Source organism: Agelaius phoeniceus, chromosome 4 (assembly GCF_051311805.1).
Source record: "Agelaius phoeniceus isolate bAgePho1 chromosome 4, bAgePho1.hap1, whole genome shotgun sequence".
In the NCBI taxonomy this organism is placed as follows: domain Eukaryota; kingdom Metazoa; phylum Chordata; class Aves; order Passeriformes; family Icteridae; genus Agelaius; species Agelaius phoeniceus.
This window is the reverse complement of record NC_135268.1, coordinates 2687162-2707700: the sequence shown is the minus strand read 5'-3', so window position 1 is coordinate 2707700 and position 20539 is coordinate 2687162. Positions and strand designations below refer to the sequence as shown.

The following is a 20539-nucleotide window of genomic DNA, read 5'->3' as shown; positions in this document are numbered from 1 at the left end:
AAAAAGTCTTTCCCTGCCTTACTTAAGGAAGCAAATATTAAACCCATGGGATTACTGTCATATGGTTTGTCTTAGCTCATACAGGAAGAGTTCAAGTCTGCATCTGTAGAGATCATTTCAACATAGAGTTTCAGGATTTTTTCTACTTTTTAAATCATTTGATGAAAACCTGAAGGCCTTCCTTTAGTAAGCAACCAGCCTGAAAACCACTTGTCAAAAATAACTCTTGAGTGATCCCAACTTCTCCTTTATGTAATGGCATGCAAAAGTAATGTCTACTGTAAAGTAAGACCAGTTGTTGTACTGGGTACTGTGAAGTTGTGATGGGGGCACCAAGACTGCCATGAAATTACCAGGCTCACATATTTTCCCAAAAGATCTACCAGCAGTGAGTTCATTCAGAGCTTGTGAATCCACAGGGTTTTGAAGATCTTGTCAAGTTTCTTCATCATATAGTGTTTCCATTCCAAGCTGAGCAGAGCCATTATAAATACCATTATGCCAAGCTGTGTAATTAAGATTTGCACTTGCTGTGCCAAACCACCAAAGCAACCAGTGCAATCCCAGCTGTTTGACTTCAGGTACAGAAAGTTGCATCATTTAAAAAGGCAAGACTGGAAGAGGGAACCTTTTTAGAACCAAAGGGTTTGGAATTTTAAAGCTAGCAAATCTGGAAAAGGATCCTGGAAAAAAGAGAGGAGAAACATTTTGCACAGTGTTAGTTGTTGTCATTTCCCTGCTGCTCCCCTGCCTCACAGTGTACAGAGCATTCCCCACTCCAGAACAGCTGGAGCAGCACACCAGGGTCAGGCTGGTCCTTTGCTGAGCTCTCCTCCTGGAAACTTGATAAGCAATGCTCCTCCCAGATCCCATCATCTGGTCTGAAGTTCTCTTTAAAACTACTTGTCATCTTTTCTCAGAGTTCAACAAAAATAATCAGGAAATGTCTGGAAATAGTCAGCTGTCTCTATATGCAGAACAAATGAGCCCCTCTTGCTGTTCTTTTACCTTCATTATTTCAAAATCCTCTGACAGGTACTTTATCTTGTGTAGTCACTCTTTTTTTATGGAGTTTTGTCCCCCCAGCTTGCCTTCCTCTAATCCCAGTACTATTTTCTCAAAATTTCTGCTCTGCCACTTAGCACTATTTTGTCTATCTGAACCACACACAAACTCCACAGTTCCTATTTTTTTTTTTTTTTGGAGCCTGCTGGTACCTCGACCTCTTATTTTTGTTTCTTCCTTAGGAGAAGAAAGCAAAAGAATGAGGCTTGCTTGTAAGAGTTTACGTCATAAATGTTGGTAATGTTTACGTCATAAATGTTCCTACAGGAAAAATTCATTGAAATCTCTTTCTGGTTATTTCATAATATATTATTTTTTCTCAAACAGGGACATGGTAAGAGTGGTTCCTCTAAAGAAGGGAGGAGGAGTTTAGCAGTTCTTGAGAAGAAGAGTTCTTCTTTAGTTCTTTAGTTCTAGTCGAAGAACTAAATTTTGTCTTTCATTTTTGCAGCAGAAATTTTAACTTTTTTCTGAAAGCCACTCATCTCCAAAATAAAACTTTCCAATTCAGGTACGTAGCAGGATGTTTATAACTTAATCATAAATTGAAGATATATTAACCCTTGATTGAGGTAGCTTTTTTTATGGAAAGGCTGTCTAGAATGTGAGTTCAAAACTGGTCTATTATAATACGACCATCTGTGTTAATTAAATGTGTTAAAATAATCATAAAACACGTAAATTCCTCCTTTAATGTAAACATACTGGAAGTATTGTTATTGGACATGGCTTAAAATTCACTGTTAAATATGCTTCCATAGCAAAGGTGACAATTGCATCTTGGCAGGCTGGCCATATTATATAAAATAATTCTAATAGCTTTTTCAGAAAACCATCTACAAAAGCTCACTGCCCTCTCCAAATGAAATTTCAGATGGCTCCTCTACACAAATAATTCATTTTCTTGACATTTCAGCTACATTTGACTTTAGCTTTTCATCTAGACCCATGATAATGAGCCGCTCAGCTTTCCTCTAAATATCTGCTTCATGAGAGATTACATCTTGGATAAACCTGTAGGCAGAGCAGTCTTTTGAAATAGTAATAAGAATTAAAGACTTACCTGATTAGTAAAAAGAGTCTTGAAGCCAAGCTGGATGCAAGTCCCATGTGTGTAGGATGATGTGTATATAAGAAATTGAATTCAAAGCTGGTCTTTGAATGAGATTTTCGAAAGATCCAAACTGAGTAATGAGCACTAATGTCATTCGGACTTTTGTTTTTAACTCTTACTGATGCCTTAAAAATCCTTCTGTCATTGTTCTAGGCCATATAGAATATTTGTATTTGAATGCAAATGTGATCAAAATTCAGCTTTTCAGCATAGACGCACTTTCGAAGCTCCTGTGTCTTGGAGCCACAGGCATCAATACCAACACTTGTGGAGGAAGGACAAAGCTGCTATAAATCTCCTCCTTAGGGAAATATTCTTTTGGTGGTGGAGTGAACAAGTACAGAAGTATGATTATAATTTACAGATGTGCTCTACAGGAGGAGACTAAGCAAAAACATGGAAGGCAATATGAGGCTGATTGGATTTCTGTGTCTCTTCATAGCATTACTTACCTTTGCCAGTGGATCTTTATTCCACGTATATCCTGGTGTCTTAAAGTCTACCTAAAATAGTGTGTGCTACTCCAGATTGATCTTGGAAAGAGGGGGAGAAAGGAGGGAGCAAAGGGAAGAGGAAAGAGGTGGGGAAGGGGAGGGAGGAGCTTTTGTATTGACAGACTAGCATAGGAAATAGACTTCCCCCAAAAATAAACTGTACAGTCTGTACATGGAAGTGAAACAAAAAAAAAGCAGCCAAACCAAAGAAAAAAGCCACAAACAGGCAGAGAGGAAAGGGACAAGTTTAATGATAGAAGAAAAGTACAGGTATTGACAGTGGAAAACAGGTAGAAGGGAGATCTCCAAAGGACTAAAATATTGCTACTTTCTATTTCCAGGTAAATGCAGTATAACTATTTCTTGAGTTTTCCAATTTTTTCCCCCTCTGAATATCCTATAATTTTTCTGAATTTTAAGAGGGAAATGGGCCCCTTGGTCATTTTCTTCTAATGCAGTCATTATCCCAATCTAAAATTTAAAGAGGAGAGTAGAATTTTGGAGGTCCAAAATTCATAAGAATGTTTTTTATTGGTTTCATTAGAGTTTGAATTCAGCCTGCTTTCTGCATGTGCAACCAAATGCATTCTTCTCATCTTTGATTGCAGTTTGAGTTGCCATCATGGGACCAAACTACAGAGATTTTGTTCATACTTAGGAATGTTTTCTTCATTGAGATAGATGGTTCTTCAAACCCTGCCATGATATACAAGGTCCATAATCTGGTCTGTAACTAGCTGAATGATAGTTTAAACAAATATACCAACAAATTCTGCCTCCTTTATTCACAGAGTTATGCTTTAATCTTTAGCTTCCCACCTGGGATGGATTTTGATTCCCTTAGTTGTGAGAAACAGCACCTTGTTTTAGCCCTAGCACCACTGATGATGATGAAAGCCATGCTAAACTACTCAAATATTTGCTCTAGATTTACTTCAGGATTATACAGTACATTTCAAGATCACAGGCTCTTAGAAGCTCTCCCCAGTAGCAGTATTTCAATCCTTAGTCCCCAATATGACAAGTAAAAGATAAAAGTAAAAGACCAGAGTAAAAAGATTTAAAGTGTGAAGAAGCACTGTAGAGGCCCAAGAGAAGAAAATTAAATGTGTACAAGAGGCCAGTAGGAAGACATGGTCATAATCATGATTTACAGGTAATTTCTGTGGCACACAGTACTCTGGGAGCAAGAATCAGCACTCTACACTATAGGCAGCCCTCCAGTTCTCAGTCACTGTGCTTTCACAAGAAACTGGTTCATTACATTACAGCTGCAAAACCCAGCTCACCTCTCTGACTGCTCAATAATTTTGATTTACAGGCTTCTCTCCTACTTGCTGGTTTCAAGGCAAACTCTGGCTAAAAATATGCCTGCATGTGGGATGTGAAATTTCCCCAAAATGGGAAATTTTAAGCAATTTGTCCAGCTGTCTTTCCACCTCTTTTTAGTCTTCATAACACTCCAGCATCTCTTATAGCACGTTCTCTGTGAAATCACAGAGGCAATTCATGATTTTGGATCACAGCTGATCCACATAGCTTACTAGCTAAGCCCCTGGCTGATCAATCAGATTCCTGTGGAAGGACCTTCGAGCCAGGACAGATTCTGAGTGAATTCCATGAGGCTCTGTGCAGGCCAAAGGTCTTTCCAGTTGTGTTCTGCTAGTGATCAGTCAGAGTCTAACACTGTATCTATTTTATGCTGTGTTAATAGTACATATTACTATTAGTTAATAAGGCACTTCTTTAAAAAAAACAACACCAAAGTCCTCTAATCCCTAGATCATTAGAACACAGTTGGGGAGAGGGACAGGAAGAAAGCTGTTCTCTGTTAATTTGACATACCAGGAATATTGTTCACTGTTTCTATTGTTGTAGTCCTAAAGCAAAAACCTAGTGTCCTGCTCACTTCATGCAGTGGCACCTCTCCATTTCAGGGTGTCATCTCTATAAAGCACCTGATAAAATGCATAAATGTGCTAAAAATTTTAGATCTATTTTGATTCCTTTAAAAAGTTCAAATATTTTGGACCCAGATTTGAGGTGATACATCTGACATTCTTAGGTAAGCTAAGGAATACCACTGGCACAGTCTGTGTGCCAGGTGACCACTGCAAGCCAGTGACTGCAAGCAAAACGGACACTAAGTTTCTGCTTAGAAACCAGGTTTACTCTCGAATAACCGATGGCTTCCACACCTGTGCAGTGACACCAGCTTTCTTGGCTGAAAATTTTGGCCTCGGAGCAGTAAACAAAGAGGATGTGGTGGTTTCTGGCTTAGAAAAGACAGAGTAGCCCGTGGGTGAAAATGATTCATTCCCTGGGAGAGAGGCGTTGGACGGGAACGAAGGCTGGGACCCGTAGGCTGGCACGGAGTACACCGAGGAGGGCCGGGCCCTCGTGGGAGAGCCAGCACCAGGTGGAAGGTAGCTGGGTAAAGGCAGTGTTTGCTTTGAAGGGGACAGCTTCGATGTCTGCTTCAGGGCAAGGCTTTCCTTAGGAGGCTGGAAAGTAAATAAAGATGGATCGAGTTGATAAGGTTGATGTTTCATGATATCCAAAGCATTGAGACCTTTCTTAGGTTTTCTTTTTGTGTTTTTGGTAGCAGCAGGGGCTTTAGAGGAAGGCTTGGTAGCAGCAGGAGGGTAAGATGGGCAGTGGATGGGATTATAAGCGACGGGTGGAGGTGCTCGGACATTAGATGAGTATTTCCAAGAAGCTGGTAAAGATGGAGTTGGAGATGCTGCTCGTGCCATGTTTGCCTGCACAGTCTCTGAATCCACCACATACTTCTCCATTCGGGAATGCCTCCTGGCAAACAGCTGTGCTCCTTTCCCACTCATAGCTGGTGGCATTTCGAAGGGAGGCTTTGTTTCTCCAGAGCTTGGGGTGACTGGTGTTGCCTTGGGGGCAAGGTTTGGACTCGCCAGGCTGGCCTGAGGCCCTTTGAAAGGACCAGCAAGGTCGAGAGTGCTTGGGGGATGGATGGGAGAATGAGGATACTGTGGAGATTTGGGTGGTGCAGGATACGCTGCCTGAGGTGAGGCTGGTGCCGGGAAAGAGGGAGGCTTGTTGGAAGCCGCAGCTGAAGGTGACCAAACCGGTGAAACTGGAGAACTAGCAGAAGGAGGCACCTTGAGTGAAGGCTTTGGAGCAACAGGAGGAGGGGCCTTTTGTTTAGATGCTTGAGTCTGCATGAAATTGCAAGCTTCTGCTCCCAAACTGAGGTAGTCTTCTTCGGGTCCTGACTCGAAACCAGCTCCGGTCCCTTTTTTGCCTTCTGCATTGTGTACAAGGGACAACAGGGCAGGATTAGGACTTACTTTGGGTGCATCCTTGAAATTGAACATGGGTTTGGAAGTGCTTCTTCTCTTTGCCTCCTGCAATATCCCAGTTCTTTTGGCTGGCACGGCAATCCTTTCATCCCTGGACGCGATGTGTTCCGTGGGCTCCGTGGCTGCCCATGCGGGCGGGGCAGCCTTGCTGGCCACAGGAGCTGAGACAGGTCTGTAGAAAGCCTCAGCTGGTGGGCTGACAGAGCAGTAAGGAGGTGGTGCTGCTGCATCTGAAAGGGGACTGGTGACATTTCTTACAGGTGAAAATGGTGCAGCTGCTCGGTTTTGAACTCCAGAAGGGAAGGGTTTTGCTGTTTTATTCAAAGATGCTGCCTTTTGACTTCCAGAGGACTGAAAAGAGAGGTTTGTGCCAGGTGCTAAGCCAAAGCCATTTTGTTGTACCACTTTGCTGTGATTCTGGCTCACGTCTGTGTAACTTTTGCTCACACAACTCTGCTGTCTTGACATTTCCTCCTCTTTTGACTGATAGACGGAAGAGCTCACTTTCTGGAAGTTCTCTGTCACGGTGCTTTCCCTGTGCTCCTCTGTCTGCACTGTGCTTGCCTTCAGCTCCTCTTGCTCTGCTGTAATCTGATCCATCCTCTGCCGCCTCTTGGCAAACATGAGGGCCCCTTTCCCTGTGCTGTCTGCAAGTGTCTGCATCTCCTCTCCACTTTTTGTCTTCTTTTCCACCTCGAGCAGACCACTGTCCCAGTCAAATGTCACGATCTTGCCGTCCTTGTCAATGTCAGAGAAAAAATCTTCATCTATTTCTGACTCACTTGTTGCAAGCAAACTCACCTCAAAAGTGTTTTCCTTGTCCCCCTCTTCACCTTCACCCTCTTCCTCCTCGTCCTCGTCACGTTCCAACTCCCCAGTCCCGTAGCTGACTAAAGTGTATTTCCTCGCCCTTTGGCGGCGCTTCTTGAACATCAACACCCCCTTGGAATTGGGGTTGGGAGCTGCTGTCAGCAGCAGTGCAATGCTTTTACATTTAGATTTGGCCTCTTTCACCTGCTTCTCTGACAGGCTCTCGCTTCGTCGGAGCCCTGGGGAAGGAATCAGAGTGCACAATTAATTCCTGCAGCCCACCGAACTGCAGGGAGACTAACAAGTGCATAAATTTTACAAATTTATTAAAAATGACAACATTTATTTTGTATGGAAAGTTCATTATACTTGAGTTTTTCTCACAATATCAGCTGGGTTATAAATGCCATACCCAGCGTGCCTTGGAGACACACCCATGCAAGTTCAAAGGCTACATCACTTTCTTTAGGACTCTCTTAGCTCAACAGGAATATTGCACACATTTTTTCTAACATTCTTAATTTTTATTCCCAGCACCAACAGGCAGGTGATATTTTCTCATTTATCCAGCTTCTGGTCTGGTATTTTCCAAGTATTTGACTACACGTTCCCAGGCTTACAGCAGCCATTCCCAGCCAGGCAGGCCCATGACTGCTTAATGTCTAAGACCAAATGAAACTGGGCAGAATCTGTCTGACAGTGGCAGCAGCTTCTGCCATTTAGGTGCTTCTTTTACTCCTGTAAATTGCAAACTTGCTAAAAGTCAGTATGCTACTGTGTATTAGCTGTTTAAAAGCAAGTATACATCCAGAAGGGCATAGACAGAAAATATTAGAATTAGCTTTCAGCCCCTTGGTAGATGTGAGAGTTTGTCCATGGTCTGCAATAAAAGCAGATTTCAGTCTTTAAACAAGCATTATTTGCCTGAAATATAAGTTCTGAAAGATATGACATACACAGAATATTTATTTTGGAAATGTGGCAAGAGTGTATACACATTTAAGAACAGAACCAAGGAGACTCAACTAACTTCTCAAGGGTATTCACTGGAGTATCAATGACAATATTTTTGAAAGCATAAACTACTGGTTTTCTTTCTTCCTGAAAGAGGAACAGATGCAGCTGCAAGGCTGATGGATGCACTGGACATCAGTGTGACTGCTTCCTTGTAATGGGACCTGGAGCATGTCCCTCATGGGGCAGTGGCAGTCAGGTGGTGTCCCTGCTGCTTTCCCTTCTTCGTACTCTACCACTGTACCTCATCAATTACAGCCTCAATAGCTCCTCCCTTCAAAAAACCTGGAATTTAAAGCTATTCCCGACTAAATCTGTAGTCACAAGGAAAAAACATGCCTCTGATAAAAGTAAATTATTTAGCATCTTTTTCTGGCATAAATAAAACAAACTTTTTAAAGAAATCCATGCCCTGTGTTTTCTAGTCGTGATCCTTTTAGCCATGTCAGTAGATGGAGTCTGATACTTCTCCTATTAAAGACAATTGGACTTTTGCCATTATGCCAGATGACTGCACAACTGGACCAATGGTCTTCACAAGAATCTATAAAACAGAAAAGAGCATGGCATCCAAACCAACAATTTGTAATATTTTATTGTTGGAGAGCAGGATCACAAAATCCTTGGCTCAGTCTTGTGACAATCCAATTGCTTACACTAGTCACTGAAGGTATTTTCCAAAACTATGGGTTTTAGTGTTGGAGTGCTTCCTACTCAGGTAAATATAATCTGAATAATATTTGCAGAGAAAATTTCTGCTAAAGAGATCATAATAAAAGTTCTTTTCTAGTTCAGACTTAAATGCGTAATAACTTCTCTTTTTGCAGAAAACATGCATAGTGATTGCTGCACACAGAGCATTCACTAGGCTAGGCAATTTGTTTTTTCTAATGTGTAGACAGGTTAGTACTAGTAATAATAATAATAATAATAATAATAATAATGATGAAAAAAATTGTAGTAAATCAGTTGTTCCTAAGTATAGTGACCTGCCACTGGTTTATAAGAAACTGAGATTGTCATAGTTGACATGGAAAAAGGACAGGACTTCTTCTTGAAAGAAGAGTTTATAATGTAAAAAGTAGTTAATTCCTTGTACTTTTTCCTTTTAAGACAGGCACTGCAAGTAATTCCCTAAGAAATGCAGGCACAGTCCCACAGTTGGTTCTGACTTTGCAGCCAAAATGTGAAGCATGTGCACTTTTCTTTTATACTTCATTTAATATGCCCTAAATATGTGGGTTGCATACAGACGCTTCGGCATAAGTAACTGCCTAATCCACTTGCCAATGAGACACAAATGGTTATCATGCTAAAAATATGCTTCCAGTGGAATTAGCAGTGGGTTAGCAGAGGAGTTCCAACGCTGCATATGAAATAGTTTGTTGCTACAGTATCTCACTGCACACATTCAAGCACCTTTGACATACTGCTGCTAAATCCCCAGACAGGATTCTTCACATTGCTGGGAAGGAGCAAGCAACCAATAGCAAGCTCCCAGATGAATAAAATAACAAAGAAATAAATAGATTAATTAATAAATAATACACCTCTACACCCAGTTAACCAGTATTTCCTCCAGTGGCAAGTTTGCTTCCATGTAAACTTCTTGGACACATTTTGAAGCTGACCTCTAGGTCTGGGAGTCAGGAGAAATAACATGTTCACTTTACAGTCCAGAGAAGGCTGACAAAACCAAAAGGATCATGTAACAGTTATACACATGCTGGTGTCTGTCAAAATCTCTTCTGCAGACAACATCAAGCTTTGCTGCTAGACTTTTTTATTAACTTTTCAAAGCAATGGCATGGCTTTGGTTTTAGATGATGCAAATGACAACGCAAAGCTTTTGCTATAAAAGGAGAAAGCCACAGGATTCACTTAGACATGTGCAAGCAACTTGTTCTTTTTGTTAATATTTTACAGATTGCCACTGAATATGAATTAGAAGATCAGCAGACTTCAGCCCTTTCAGGAGATGTAAGTATTTTTACTTGGACAAAGTCATGAGTTAATTTCAAAGGGGAAGTCTACTAAGCAAAGTTATTCAGTGCAGTTAAGGCATGGGTACACTCTTGGCTCATCACCAGGAGCACTGTATTACCCTGAAAAAATACATAAAGCAAGAACAGAAACATCATTTAAAAGAAAAAAAGAGAGAGAAAGTTAGAAAACTGCAGAAAAAAAAAATCTCTAAACATTTTTTTTCCTAATACATTCTAAATCCTGAGATTTTATCCAAATCTATAAGGGATGCCCCCAGGCAGTGCAAATATTAGATGGGACATACTCACTTGCGTGCCTTGCCCTGTGCTTGAGAGGTCTGTGCTCCTTTTCTGAGTGCTTGCTGTCTTCTCCCTGCACTGTGCCTTCTGCTGAGATTGCAAAGGAGAGGAGGGAAGGAGGTGCTTCTGACTGCCCTCCTTCCACTTGAGAATCAACACACCCCCTTTCAGATGGAGACCTGGGCGCTTCCTGCTCCCTGTCTGAGCAGTCCAGGATCACCTCCACCCTGGGGATAGATGGAGCTGCACCTTGGATCCTCTTGACCTCCTTGCTGCTAGAAAAGTGGACTACTTTGTTTGACCACTGGATGTTGCCCTCCTTCACAGCCAGGGGAACTGCGATGAGGGGGCTGCTCCCACCCTGCTGTGCACTGGGGCCTCTGCTTGAAGGGGGGAACTTCTCTGCCCCCAGGAGAGTCACAGCAGGAGCACTGGTGGCCTTGTGGGCGTCATTTGAGAGGGACACCTGCAGCTCAACCATGGCACCTGGCCCTTCTTCTGCCACCCCTCTGACACCAGCCTCATCTGTCACGATCACTTTAGGGGTGGCTATCACTTTAGGAGGAATTCTGTGGCTTTGTGTGGTCTCTTGTTTTGTTTCAGCAAAGTGTGTGTTGCTTTCTTGTGCTCCGTGGTGAGTCCCACTGTAAATCTCTGTGATGCATAAATCTCCGTGGGGTATCTCTTGCTCTGTGTTCATTTGCAGTGTGGTGTTCTCCCCATAGTCCTCAATTTTTATGTTCTTGTGCTTCCCATTTTCTCTTTCAGCGTTCAAGGTTTCATTTATTCCACTGGAGGATCTGCACATACAGAAACAATTGAAGAAATTAAGCTGCTGTAAGCACAGCCATTGTAAATAGAGTTGCAAAGGCAATTTCTGCATAGTACAGCCATTGTAAATAGAGTTGCAAAGGCAATTTCTGCATAGTATTTCTCCACCCAAATTAACTGTGGCACCTCCTAGCAGGTTCATTTAAATAGAAGAATTTTCCCAGAATGTAGACATCTTAAATAGAAGCATCTTTGTATCTTTCAGAATTTTCCAACTTAGCAGTGCAGTAAGAGGGAAATTACATTACTCTGGTAGAGCTATGACCCCACTACTAAGCTAAAATGTGGAATTGTATCTTTCTTAACATCAGTGTGCTTTCACAGACACATTTCTGTTACAGGGTTTCCAGAGAAATGCTGCTGAGACTTTTGAGACAATACTTCTTCATATTTCACACGTCCGTGAGAAAACTGACTTTGCATGACACCACAGGAGTGGCCAATTTTTGGCTCTGTAGCCACTCCTGCAACTGTTTTAGGCACCATCCTTGCATGTGGTTCCTGTCCCAAATCATACACTCCCTAAGGAACAGAGAAGTACTGGATAAGGATCAGAGGGAGGGAAATGAATATTTGAAATACACATTCGAAGAACGCCTGAGAGGATCATCATCCTTATATATAATGGATTAATTGAAATATTCTGGGCCTATTCTGGTGATCCATGAAAAAAGGGTAGTGGACCTATACAATATTCCCTACCTGTTTAAAAATAAACTATTTCCAGCTGGAAAATGTTGTTCTCACTTACAAAACCTACAATATATGTCAGTGTAGCTCCTTTTTCTGAACTATTAATTCCTCTGGCCCAGTTAAGATGATGTACTGCTCTTATGACACCTGGTGTACTCTTTAGCACCTTCTTTCAGTACTCTGGACCATACTATTAATTTGAGGAGAAATCTTCTCTGTACAGCAAGGCTGCAGCATGTTATTTAGAGTTTCTATCTGCTAGAAGATAGGGAAGCACTTTTTCAAATGAGGGAAGTGGTAGGTGTCCTCAGTAAAGTACTAATATCAAGTACTAGGGAGGTTTTTGAGATCAAAAGCAGCCCTGGCTATTCTGAAACTTTGGAACCCCCTAGAAATAAAGGCTGGAAGAAGCAGCAGAAGGAATGAATCTGTCAGTGTGCTGAAGAAACTTCAATATCACTTGCTTTTCAGGCATGCAGCTCACTGCTTGTGGCAGCCTGGGTCTGCCTCAAATAGCACGAGAGGGGGAACCTCCATTTCACCACATATGGGGCTTGGTAAAGGTCAGGCAGATTTTCATTTAGGGAGCTCCTTGTGAGTGCTGCTGGATCCCATCGGATGGTGCTGCTTGGATGATCAATTGTAGTGCTCCCAAGCACAGATAAATTACAGAAATCTGTAAACATTTCCTTCTAAGATATGGACTGGGGGCTGGGCCAGCTAAATGTTAGCCTTTATTGGTAGTTGAATGATTGTGTGTATGTGTGGGAGAGAAAGATTTCCACCTTACAAGGCCCTTGCTACGTATGGATATACTTCTACTCTATATAGACATAATTGTGCATCCTGTGTCAAAAGGCAGAATACTGGGAATGATTTCTTTTTGTAGTTTCACATTCTGTTTTGTCAAATGATTGTTTCTTTTTCAGGCCTTTCCAGCTCACTGCAGGAACAACAGCCCTGGTGTAATTCCAGGAAGGAAGCAGAACTCCTGGAGTCAGCACGGCAGGGTTTGTCATAGGCTCATGTTTTTACTCCCTACATGGAGTATTTCATGTCGGCATGCACGGAGCACTCCCTTCTTCCCCCTGGAAATGTTCTCTCCAGACTCAGCAGTAGCCCAGGAGCCGCTAACACTGATGTGAGGAGGCCGGGCTGGTGTTTCAGTGTCTGTCCCCTCTCTCCATGTTTCCCGGATCCATCTGCTCAGCATTTGCCCAGCATTTGCCGGGAAGGTCAGAGAGAAGCTCCCCCACACGGCATCTGGGAGTGCCCGCCCTGCAGGGTGTCGCTTTCCTCTCATCCTGTAAACCCAGCATTTTCTGGCCACTGCTGCTGGTCACTAACTCACTGTGGCTTACACGGCATTGGGAAAACTTTTGGTAGACATCAAAGGCCAAGTAGCATTTTAAAAACTATTTTAAAAGCCCAATTTTCCTCTCAGTAAGATTTGTAAGAGCAGAATTAGGTCAACAATTAATGCCTGTGAAAATCCATCCTTCATGCAAAAAATTCAGGGACTTTCCAATGGAAAATATTCTTCCCTGCTAACAAAAGATACTTAGATGTAAAGATCAGCAGTGGAATACCACTTAAATTACTCTTTCCTCATGGTTTCCAGCATTTTCTTGAGGTGGCTGCTAAGGAAAGGAAGGATTTGCTTCCCATTGATCTCAAAGGATGCTAAGACACCTCCTGAAAAATCCCTCTGGGGGTTGTGCTGAGAGGAATAGTACCCACAAATGAGGTGGGAGCAGAAGAGAAGTGTTTCACTCCATTCTCTCATACCTGGGAAGATACAGACAGCAAGGACTGGGATTTGGGAGAGGTGAGCTAATGAGAAGAAGTTTAAAGATTCTCACAATTAATTTTTTTAGAACATTTGAGTCACTTTCAGAGTGTTGAGCAACTCCAATTTTCCTAAAACTTCTGACATGGTTTCAGTCCATGAAACCCTGAATTATATGGTATAAGCACTCTGTTTTGGTTCTGATATTTTCTGATATTCTCATCTTTTCAGGACATGCCTTGCTGTTCAGCATGCATTCTAGCAGGGGCAATGGAGAGTCCCTTTCAGCTGCAGCATCCTGTGGCCTTCAGACAACTGAAATATCAGTTATGGAACAGCAACAGGCAGGAGTCAAAGTATGTGGAGCTATTTCTATGGCTGAAGAGAAGACAGCTGGTCAGCCACAAATATCATTCTTACAAGTGCAGCTCCAATAGCCACGTTATGAATTAAAAACAGAAGAATGCAGCTATCACATGAGGAACACTCAGCTGCTCCCCTGCTGAACCAGGAGCAGGAGCTGTGCACTCTGGGGAAGGTAAGATCTAATCCTCAGCTACCTCTGTCCCCCTGATCCTGTCACACTGATCCATTACTCAGCCCCAGACAATGTATCAGAGGCCATGCAAAATGTCTGTGATAAATAAAATGGGCACTCCTTGAGAGCATCTAGTTTTGAAGGCAGACTGTCACTTTGAACTGCTAAGCACTTGAGGAAAGCTCCTTTGTGCAGGTTGCAGGAACCATGAGGAATTCCATATGCTGCGTAGACATCCCTGGTAACCAGAGACAAGTGCCTGTTTTCAGCCTTTCCAGGGACACTGCTCTGGTAGCTGTCATGATGAATTCTGATCCTTTCCTGGTCCTGCCTGTGAGAGGGAGCTGCAGTAGCTCTGGGGGGAGCCTTAAGCCCTTACAAGGAGTGTGGGAGTTTCAAGAATTTTCTCCCTCTTCTTACCCCCACTGAAGGCAACTCAGAGTTCATCCTGTCTGAATTCACAGTCTGGGGAGAATGTGCTTTACTGTAGGTGGCTCTGAACTCAGGTTGCCTTTATTACACTGATGGCAATTACAGAACAGGCATTGGAATAGACTGACGTTCAGTGAGCAGTAATGCTGGCCTGATTGCAAGTTTGCATGAAGCATCTCTGCTCTAAGAAACTCAAAGCATTTTCAAAAACTAAAATTCCCTCTCACTATTTTGCAAAGGCAGAAACTGAGACCCGGAGAGCTGTGACTTCCCCCACCTCACCTAGTGAGGTGATAACAGCTACAGAAATAGAATTCATGACTTCCAGACCCTCTCCTCCTCCTGACCACTAACACATTTTGCCACCCAAGAAGACCATTTGCCATGTCATCATCAAGGCCTATCTGGGTAGCACAGTTTCTCCATCTATACAGCCTTTGTTTTATGTAAGCCTCACTTCCCTATCTGTAGGGAATAACAACACTTCACTGCTTCAAAGGGGTGCAGGGAATAACTGAACTCAAGGCTCTGCAGTATGCATATATGGTAGTAGACACCTTGCAAGTATTAATACTTACATTTGGAGACTGTACTATTAATTCTGTGCCTGACTGCTGCTGTTCAAATTATATACATTAATTCCTTCAGCTCAAATTCTCTGTCTTCCTTTTCCATCCAAGCAGAGTTACAGACATTAACAACAGGACTATCAGAACCTCTCAGTATAAGTCTGCAAAACAAAGCCAGCATTTTCCAGGTGATTCACTGAATTGCACCAAAGCATCCTGAGCATTCCTGTACCTCTTGATAAGCATCTGCAGGACGTCAGTCAAGCTTTCCATCAGAACAATGACTTCAGCATAGGTCAGGTCTCCACAAGGCTTGCCATTGATGGACACCACCTCATCCCCCTCACACAGTCCAGCCTTGGCTGCTTTGCTTTTGCTGCGAACCTACAACGAGTCAAAGAAAAATTCCAAATTGCACAATGAGTGTTTATTTGAAAACAGCAGCAACCATGTCCTCAGCATACTTTTTGTCTGTGAAAAAGGATTGATAATATTGATCATAAACAAATTTACAGTAACACAAATTAATAACTTGCCTCAGTTGAGGTTAATACTATTCTGGCCAGTAATAATACAAAACCTTCTGCTCTACTGAGCTTCTAAGCTAGGTGTCAAACAGGATGGATGAATTATTTTAAAACTGGGAGACATGGATATTTGAGACAGACAATCAATTGATCACAGTTTAGCAGAACTGCAAAAAACTGCCCCATTAGTTTCTCTGAAAATGAAGACTACTGAGAGATGAAATCTGCAGTGAGATTGTAAAAGAAGAGTCTGTAAATTCAGGCCTCTCTGGGCAGAGTATCAATACCTACATGCTGGTCACTTTTTCCTTAGAAGCCCAACTGTAGTTTTAGTCTCCAAACTATAGACATCTGCATCCCTGGAGATCCTAAATCCATGTTTAGTCATGTGAGTAAGTGCCCTGATTTATTAAAGCACGCCTGTTATGGTCTGAACTTCTCTGTTAAGTTCTCATTCAAGAATCCTGTGCAGCTCAGTTTTTCATTTTCACTCCTTTTTCCACTGGCAGTGTGTTATAACTTATCACAGTCTTTGCATAACAAAACCCAGACAGCTCTAACACCACTCAAGGTATGCCTACAGTTGATGGCTATTTTTAAAGTACATATTTGGCAAAGAGTGTGTTATATTAACCAGGATTCTTGCACAAGTCTATTTTGGAATGACATCTACACAAAAAAAGGCTGGCCTTGAGTTCTTTGAGCTCCATTTCACCTGTTGGTGTGAGTACTTTGGCCTTATACCACATCCAGTTCATTCAGCATGTTTCCCTTGTTAATTCTCATAGTGTTTTCTTGAAAATTTTTAGAGAAGTAGCATTTCTACCACACTCACAGTAGCAGAATCAGTTCCTACTCACTGTAGAAAAGCTACTTCTGATATACTCTGGACCTGAGAGTGGAACTGCCCTGCAGACTCATGGAATTGTCCCAGATTTTCTATTAAGCCACTGGGCTGGTACCTAAGATACATTTCAGAAAGGAAGTTCCTTGGAGTCAGGATGATGTGGGCCACAACAGTAAGACTGCACATTTTTCTGTGGCAGGGCCACCATGTCTATCTCTGCTGTTTCAATTTACACATTCCTATATGTCACATTATGGCTCTTGCAGCAGTGAAGGAACAGAAGCCTGGTGCATACAGAAGCCAGTTTCTACCTTGCAGAGTTAACATTTACAAATATGGAGTGGTATGCTGCTCTGTTTATCTCCCCTTGGACAAGAGCATAAACATCCTTGTGCCTTGAGAAGAAATGACACTTTGGACAGTGCTTAGAAGGTTTTGTTTCATATAAGAGCTAGAATTTGGGATGAGGTCTAGTTACTGTCTTTTTTTTAATAGGAGGGTATGCTATTAAAATTTTACAAGACATCTTGGCCTGAATGTAAATATTTAATGTAGATGCCATGAAGAATTTTGAGTGAGCCTTTTTCAGAAAATCTATAAACACCCATTATAGAAACCTGTGAACTCCAAAACAGCATAATGTGATACCTACACTGTGAGAAGAAAACTTGTTTCTCTTTCTTTATTTAGTGTTTGAGGGACTCCTTGATAGCATTAAAAAGAAGAACCAACAGACAAGGAGATAGACTGATTTTCTTTTCAAAGTTCTTAAAAGGTTCTCTCAGTCCATTTTTTCTGCCTTATGAATTGTTGAGAGATCACAATTCTGAGGAATATGAAACTGCATGCAAAAACACCCTCCCAAATTTGAACAATATCTGTATAAAATCACCTTGGTATTAACTTTTTTTTTTTTTTTTTTATTGTTTCTGTTGGGGTAATAAAATGGAAGGGAGAGCACCCAGAAGAAAATAGGCAAGGGCAGATTTTGTGGTAAATTATAGCAGTTTGCTTTTAGGATAGAATATCCCATCATCATTCATGTTATTTCAGCCTCAGCATAACACCCACTTACCCAACAATATGTAGACTGCTTTGCCAGGCAAGCTGCAATTGTTTCTGGCTTTGTTTATTTGTTTTCACTGGAAACCCACAAAAATGAATAAAAATGTACTCATGTAAACCAACACTTTTCAGATTTCTGGGAAAAATAATATAAATAAATAAATAATAAAGAAAGAAGATCCACCCAGAAAAACAACAACAACAAAATTCCAAGAAGATTTGTGGAAAGAAAGATTTCCCTGGTAAAATATGTGTTCAGTGGATAGTTTCTTCTCAAAGTTTTGGCAGAAAGCCTTTGAGGAGCCCACTGGGAAACAAAAGCTGCTTTTGTTAGCAGAAATGCAACTTGGTCACAGAGGGGACAGTAAGAAGCCTTTATCCAGTTCTTGGGGACTTAAGGCAAGGTTATTTGGTTGTAAAGCAGGAGAGATTCTTATAAAACCAGTGATTGCTCTTGAGTGCAGCCCTGGCTTTCTCGGGTACTTGTTACTTCTTTGTACTTGAAGTTTTTCTGAGGAAGAAAATGTGAGTTTCCCAATAAATTTTTTTGAATGAGATCTCACCAGAAGAAAAATAAGCTTGAAAATATTTTCTTTGCTTTCCAATGTCTGCAATACCAGTACAAAACAGCAAAACTGGGCTAGTGCTGAACCTGTCAAGATACCAGCTGCTAGTGGGCACCTTGAAGAGTTCCACTCCATTTTCAGCTGGTACTGCCTCTATTTCCTGCTCCCCCTCAGTCAGGACTCTTTATTATTCATGTACCTGAAGTGAGTAATTTCTTTTTATTCCCAGATTTCTCCTGTATCTAGAATTTCCCACTATCAGGAGTGCTCTTCGATGATTAAAATGTCAAGTGCTGAGCAATTCCTCACATCCACAGAAATATTAAACTTAGGAGAAAACTCTTCCATGCTATGCAAAGAACTTGGCCTGGGTGTTCACTGTTATCTGAGCACCCCAGGCAATCCAGGACCCCCGGCACCAGTTCAGAGGCAGCAGGGACTGGGGGCTGTCCAGAGGCTGCTCAGGAGGATCTGTGAAGACTTCAGGTGGAAAAGGTGAGTGAGCAAGGTCTGGGTGCTGTGCTGGCCTGGTGAGAGATCACCTCTCAGAGAACAGGTACCTGGGGAAAGTGTAGGACAGGAGCTTTGGTGGTGGCTGTGGGATGCCTCTGGGGCTGGAGTAGCCATGGATGCTCAGAGCATGGGGCAGTTCCAGTCAGTTTCTTCACCAGTAAAGAATAAATGGATGGATACACAGTGGCTGTGCTCATGGCAGTGTGGGGAAAATGTATTTTTAGAGAAAGCAAATGGGAGGGCCCAGCCCTCATCCTGGGTACACTGTAGTGCTTTTAATTTAAACTAGATCAAGTCTCCTTCTGCCAACTGGAGACTCCTTCCCACATAACTAGATCTCCTTTGATTTAATCTGAAAGCACTCCAGTTACAACCCAGAACTGTTCCATGCTATGAAACAAAGTATGGTAAATCAGGAATAACAGAGAACTTGCTTCAAAAATGTTATCCCAGTGAAGCTAAAAAGCTTGAATAGATGCACCTGTTACTTACTGTGGCTACAAGTGGATGCACAGACAGCAACTGGGGCTCAGCTGACCAGCTGATGATTTTGGGTGCATGTTTGAGCCCTATAATAAGCAGATCAGGGTTGAGGTATGTTGAACCTGGTAACAAGGTCAGTGAGTTGGAGTTTAAAGTGAGGCAAATAGACTTGAGAACACTCTGCAGTCCAGGTTCTCTAATGGCACAATGAGGAATTATTTTTCATCATCTTTTCATCATCTTTATCAGTGCTTTTTGTTAAGGATGATGTGTATCTTAATCTTGTCCTGGAGTTAATTTATTCTGGAGCTAGGAGTACACACCTTTATCTGGGACATGTCTAAGTGCTGTGCAGCAGGTATAGCCTGAGTGAGCAAGCAATCTGAGGAAATGAGCACTGTGACCATAAGCACAGTCCATTTAGCCTAAAATTGTATCTAATAAAATAAGACTTATTTAGCTTTAAAGTATTCATATATTTGCACTGTAAAGTTCTGAATTTAAAGCAAGCTTTCCAAAACCATGAGTTATTTTCAGAATTATTTACTCATCCTTTTTCAGTTTGCCAGCAGCTTACAAACAGCAGAACAGGAAATACTGCCACTGCCAGTGGAAATATCCTTCCCTGCATTTCAGGCACCTTGCTCATACAAACAGAGTAGTTTCTTCCATTGAGGGGTCACCTCTGGAAGAGCCTATTCAGTTAGATAACCTGTCTGATTCCTGAAGCCTCATTTGAGCTGCTGTTGCCCCTCAAGGTTTGAAGCTGGTTCCTGGAACCTTATTTACATGTGTGTCCTCAGTGGTAGGTTTGGGTCTTTGGTGGCTGGCCTTGTGCTCTGCTGTGATGAAATATGTTGCCCAAAATAGCAAGGCTTACCAGGCAAGGGACTTCTCTAGATCAGTTGTCCATCCTCATTATTGTTTACTACTTTAGTTATGTCAACTGCAAACTTTACCAGCAGTGACCTTTTTGTTTTCTTTTAAACTGGTGAATAAGTATCAATAACAAAGGACATGTCCTTTGGCTGCTGTTATACCCTTACTGAATAATGATTCCCCAGATTAATGTTACCTTCTCAGACCCACCAACTAGCCAGCTTTTAAAGAAGTAATTTTTACTACAGGAGCAAACTGTGCCCTTTGATGTCTTGCAGAAATGTGTTTAATAAATTTCTATCTAAAGCCTTTTTAAAGTAATCATTAACCTAAATCTTGGGATTAGTACCCTTAGTGTGTAGAACTAAGTAAGTAACTAAGTAAGTAAGTAAGTAAGTAACTAACTAACTAACTATTAATTAATATAGTGACATTGTTTAAATGTGCCTTGTGTTGAGGGTTTTTTCATTGTTCTGTTGTATTGCCAGAGATATGAAATGCTAAAGAAGCAGAGAAAATAGGTGTCAGTATGCAAGAAAGTGGGGCTGGAGAGACACTGCTGCTTCTTTTGATGATCATACTAATATTAAAGCAGTAAGTCTTGGATGCACTCCTTTCACAAGTCATACTCTCTCTAAAAGAAATAACTTGCACTATAACTTGGACACCCTGAATAGAGTTTGGATGTTT

The 20539-nt window shown here is 41.7% G+C and overlaps 1 protein-coding gene across 2 annotated transcripts in view; it reads right to left on the bottom strand.

Annotated features, from left to right (window-relative positions):
* SYNPO2 (synaptopodin 2) overlaps positions 1-20539 on the bottom strand; it is a 79186-nt gene that overhangs the window by 11305 nt on the left and 47342 nt on the right. The window contains exons 2-4 of one of the 2 annotated variants that reach the window (XM_077176720.1): positions 15202-15353; positions 10127-10917; positions 4872-7057 (exon numbers count right to left, since the gene is read on the bottom strand). In XM_077176720.1, coding sequence (XP_077032835.1) covers positions 4872-7057; positions 10127-10917; positions 15202-15353 — 3129 coding nt within the window. Of the gene's footprint in view, positions 1-2631; positions 2756-4871; positions 7058-10126; positions 10918-15201; positions 15354-20539 lie in introns of those variants that run through there. The other variant, XR_013181900.1, reaches the window with a different exon arrangement.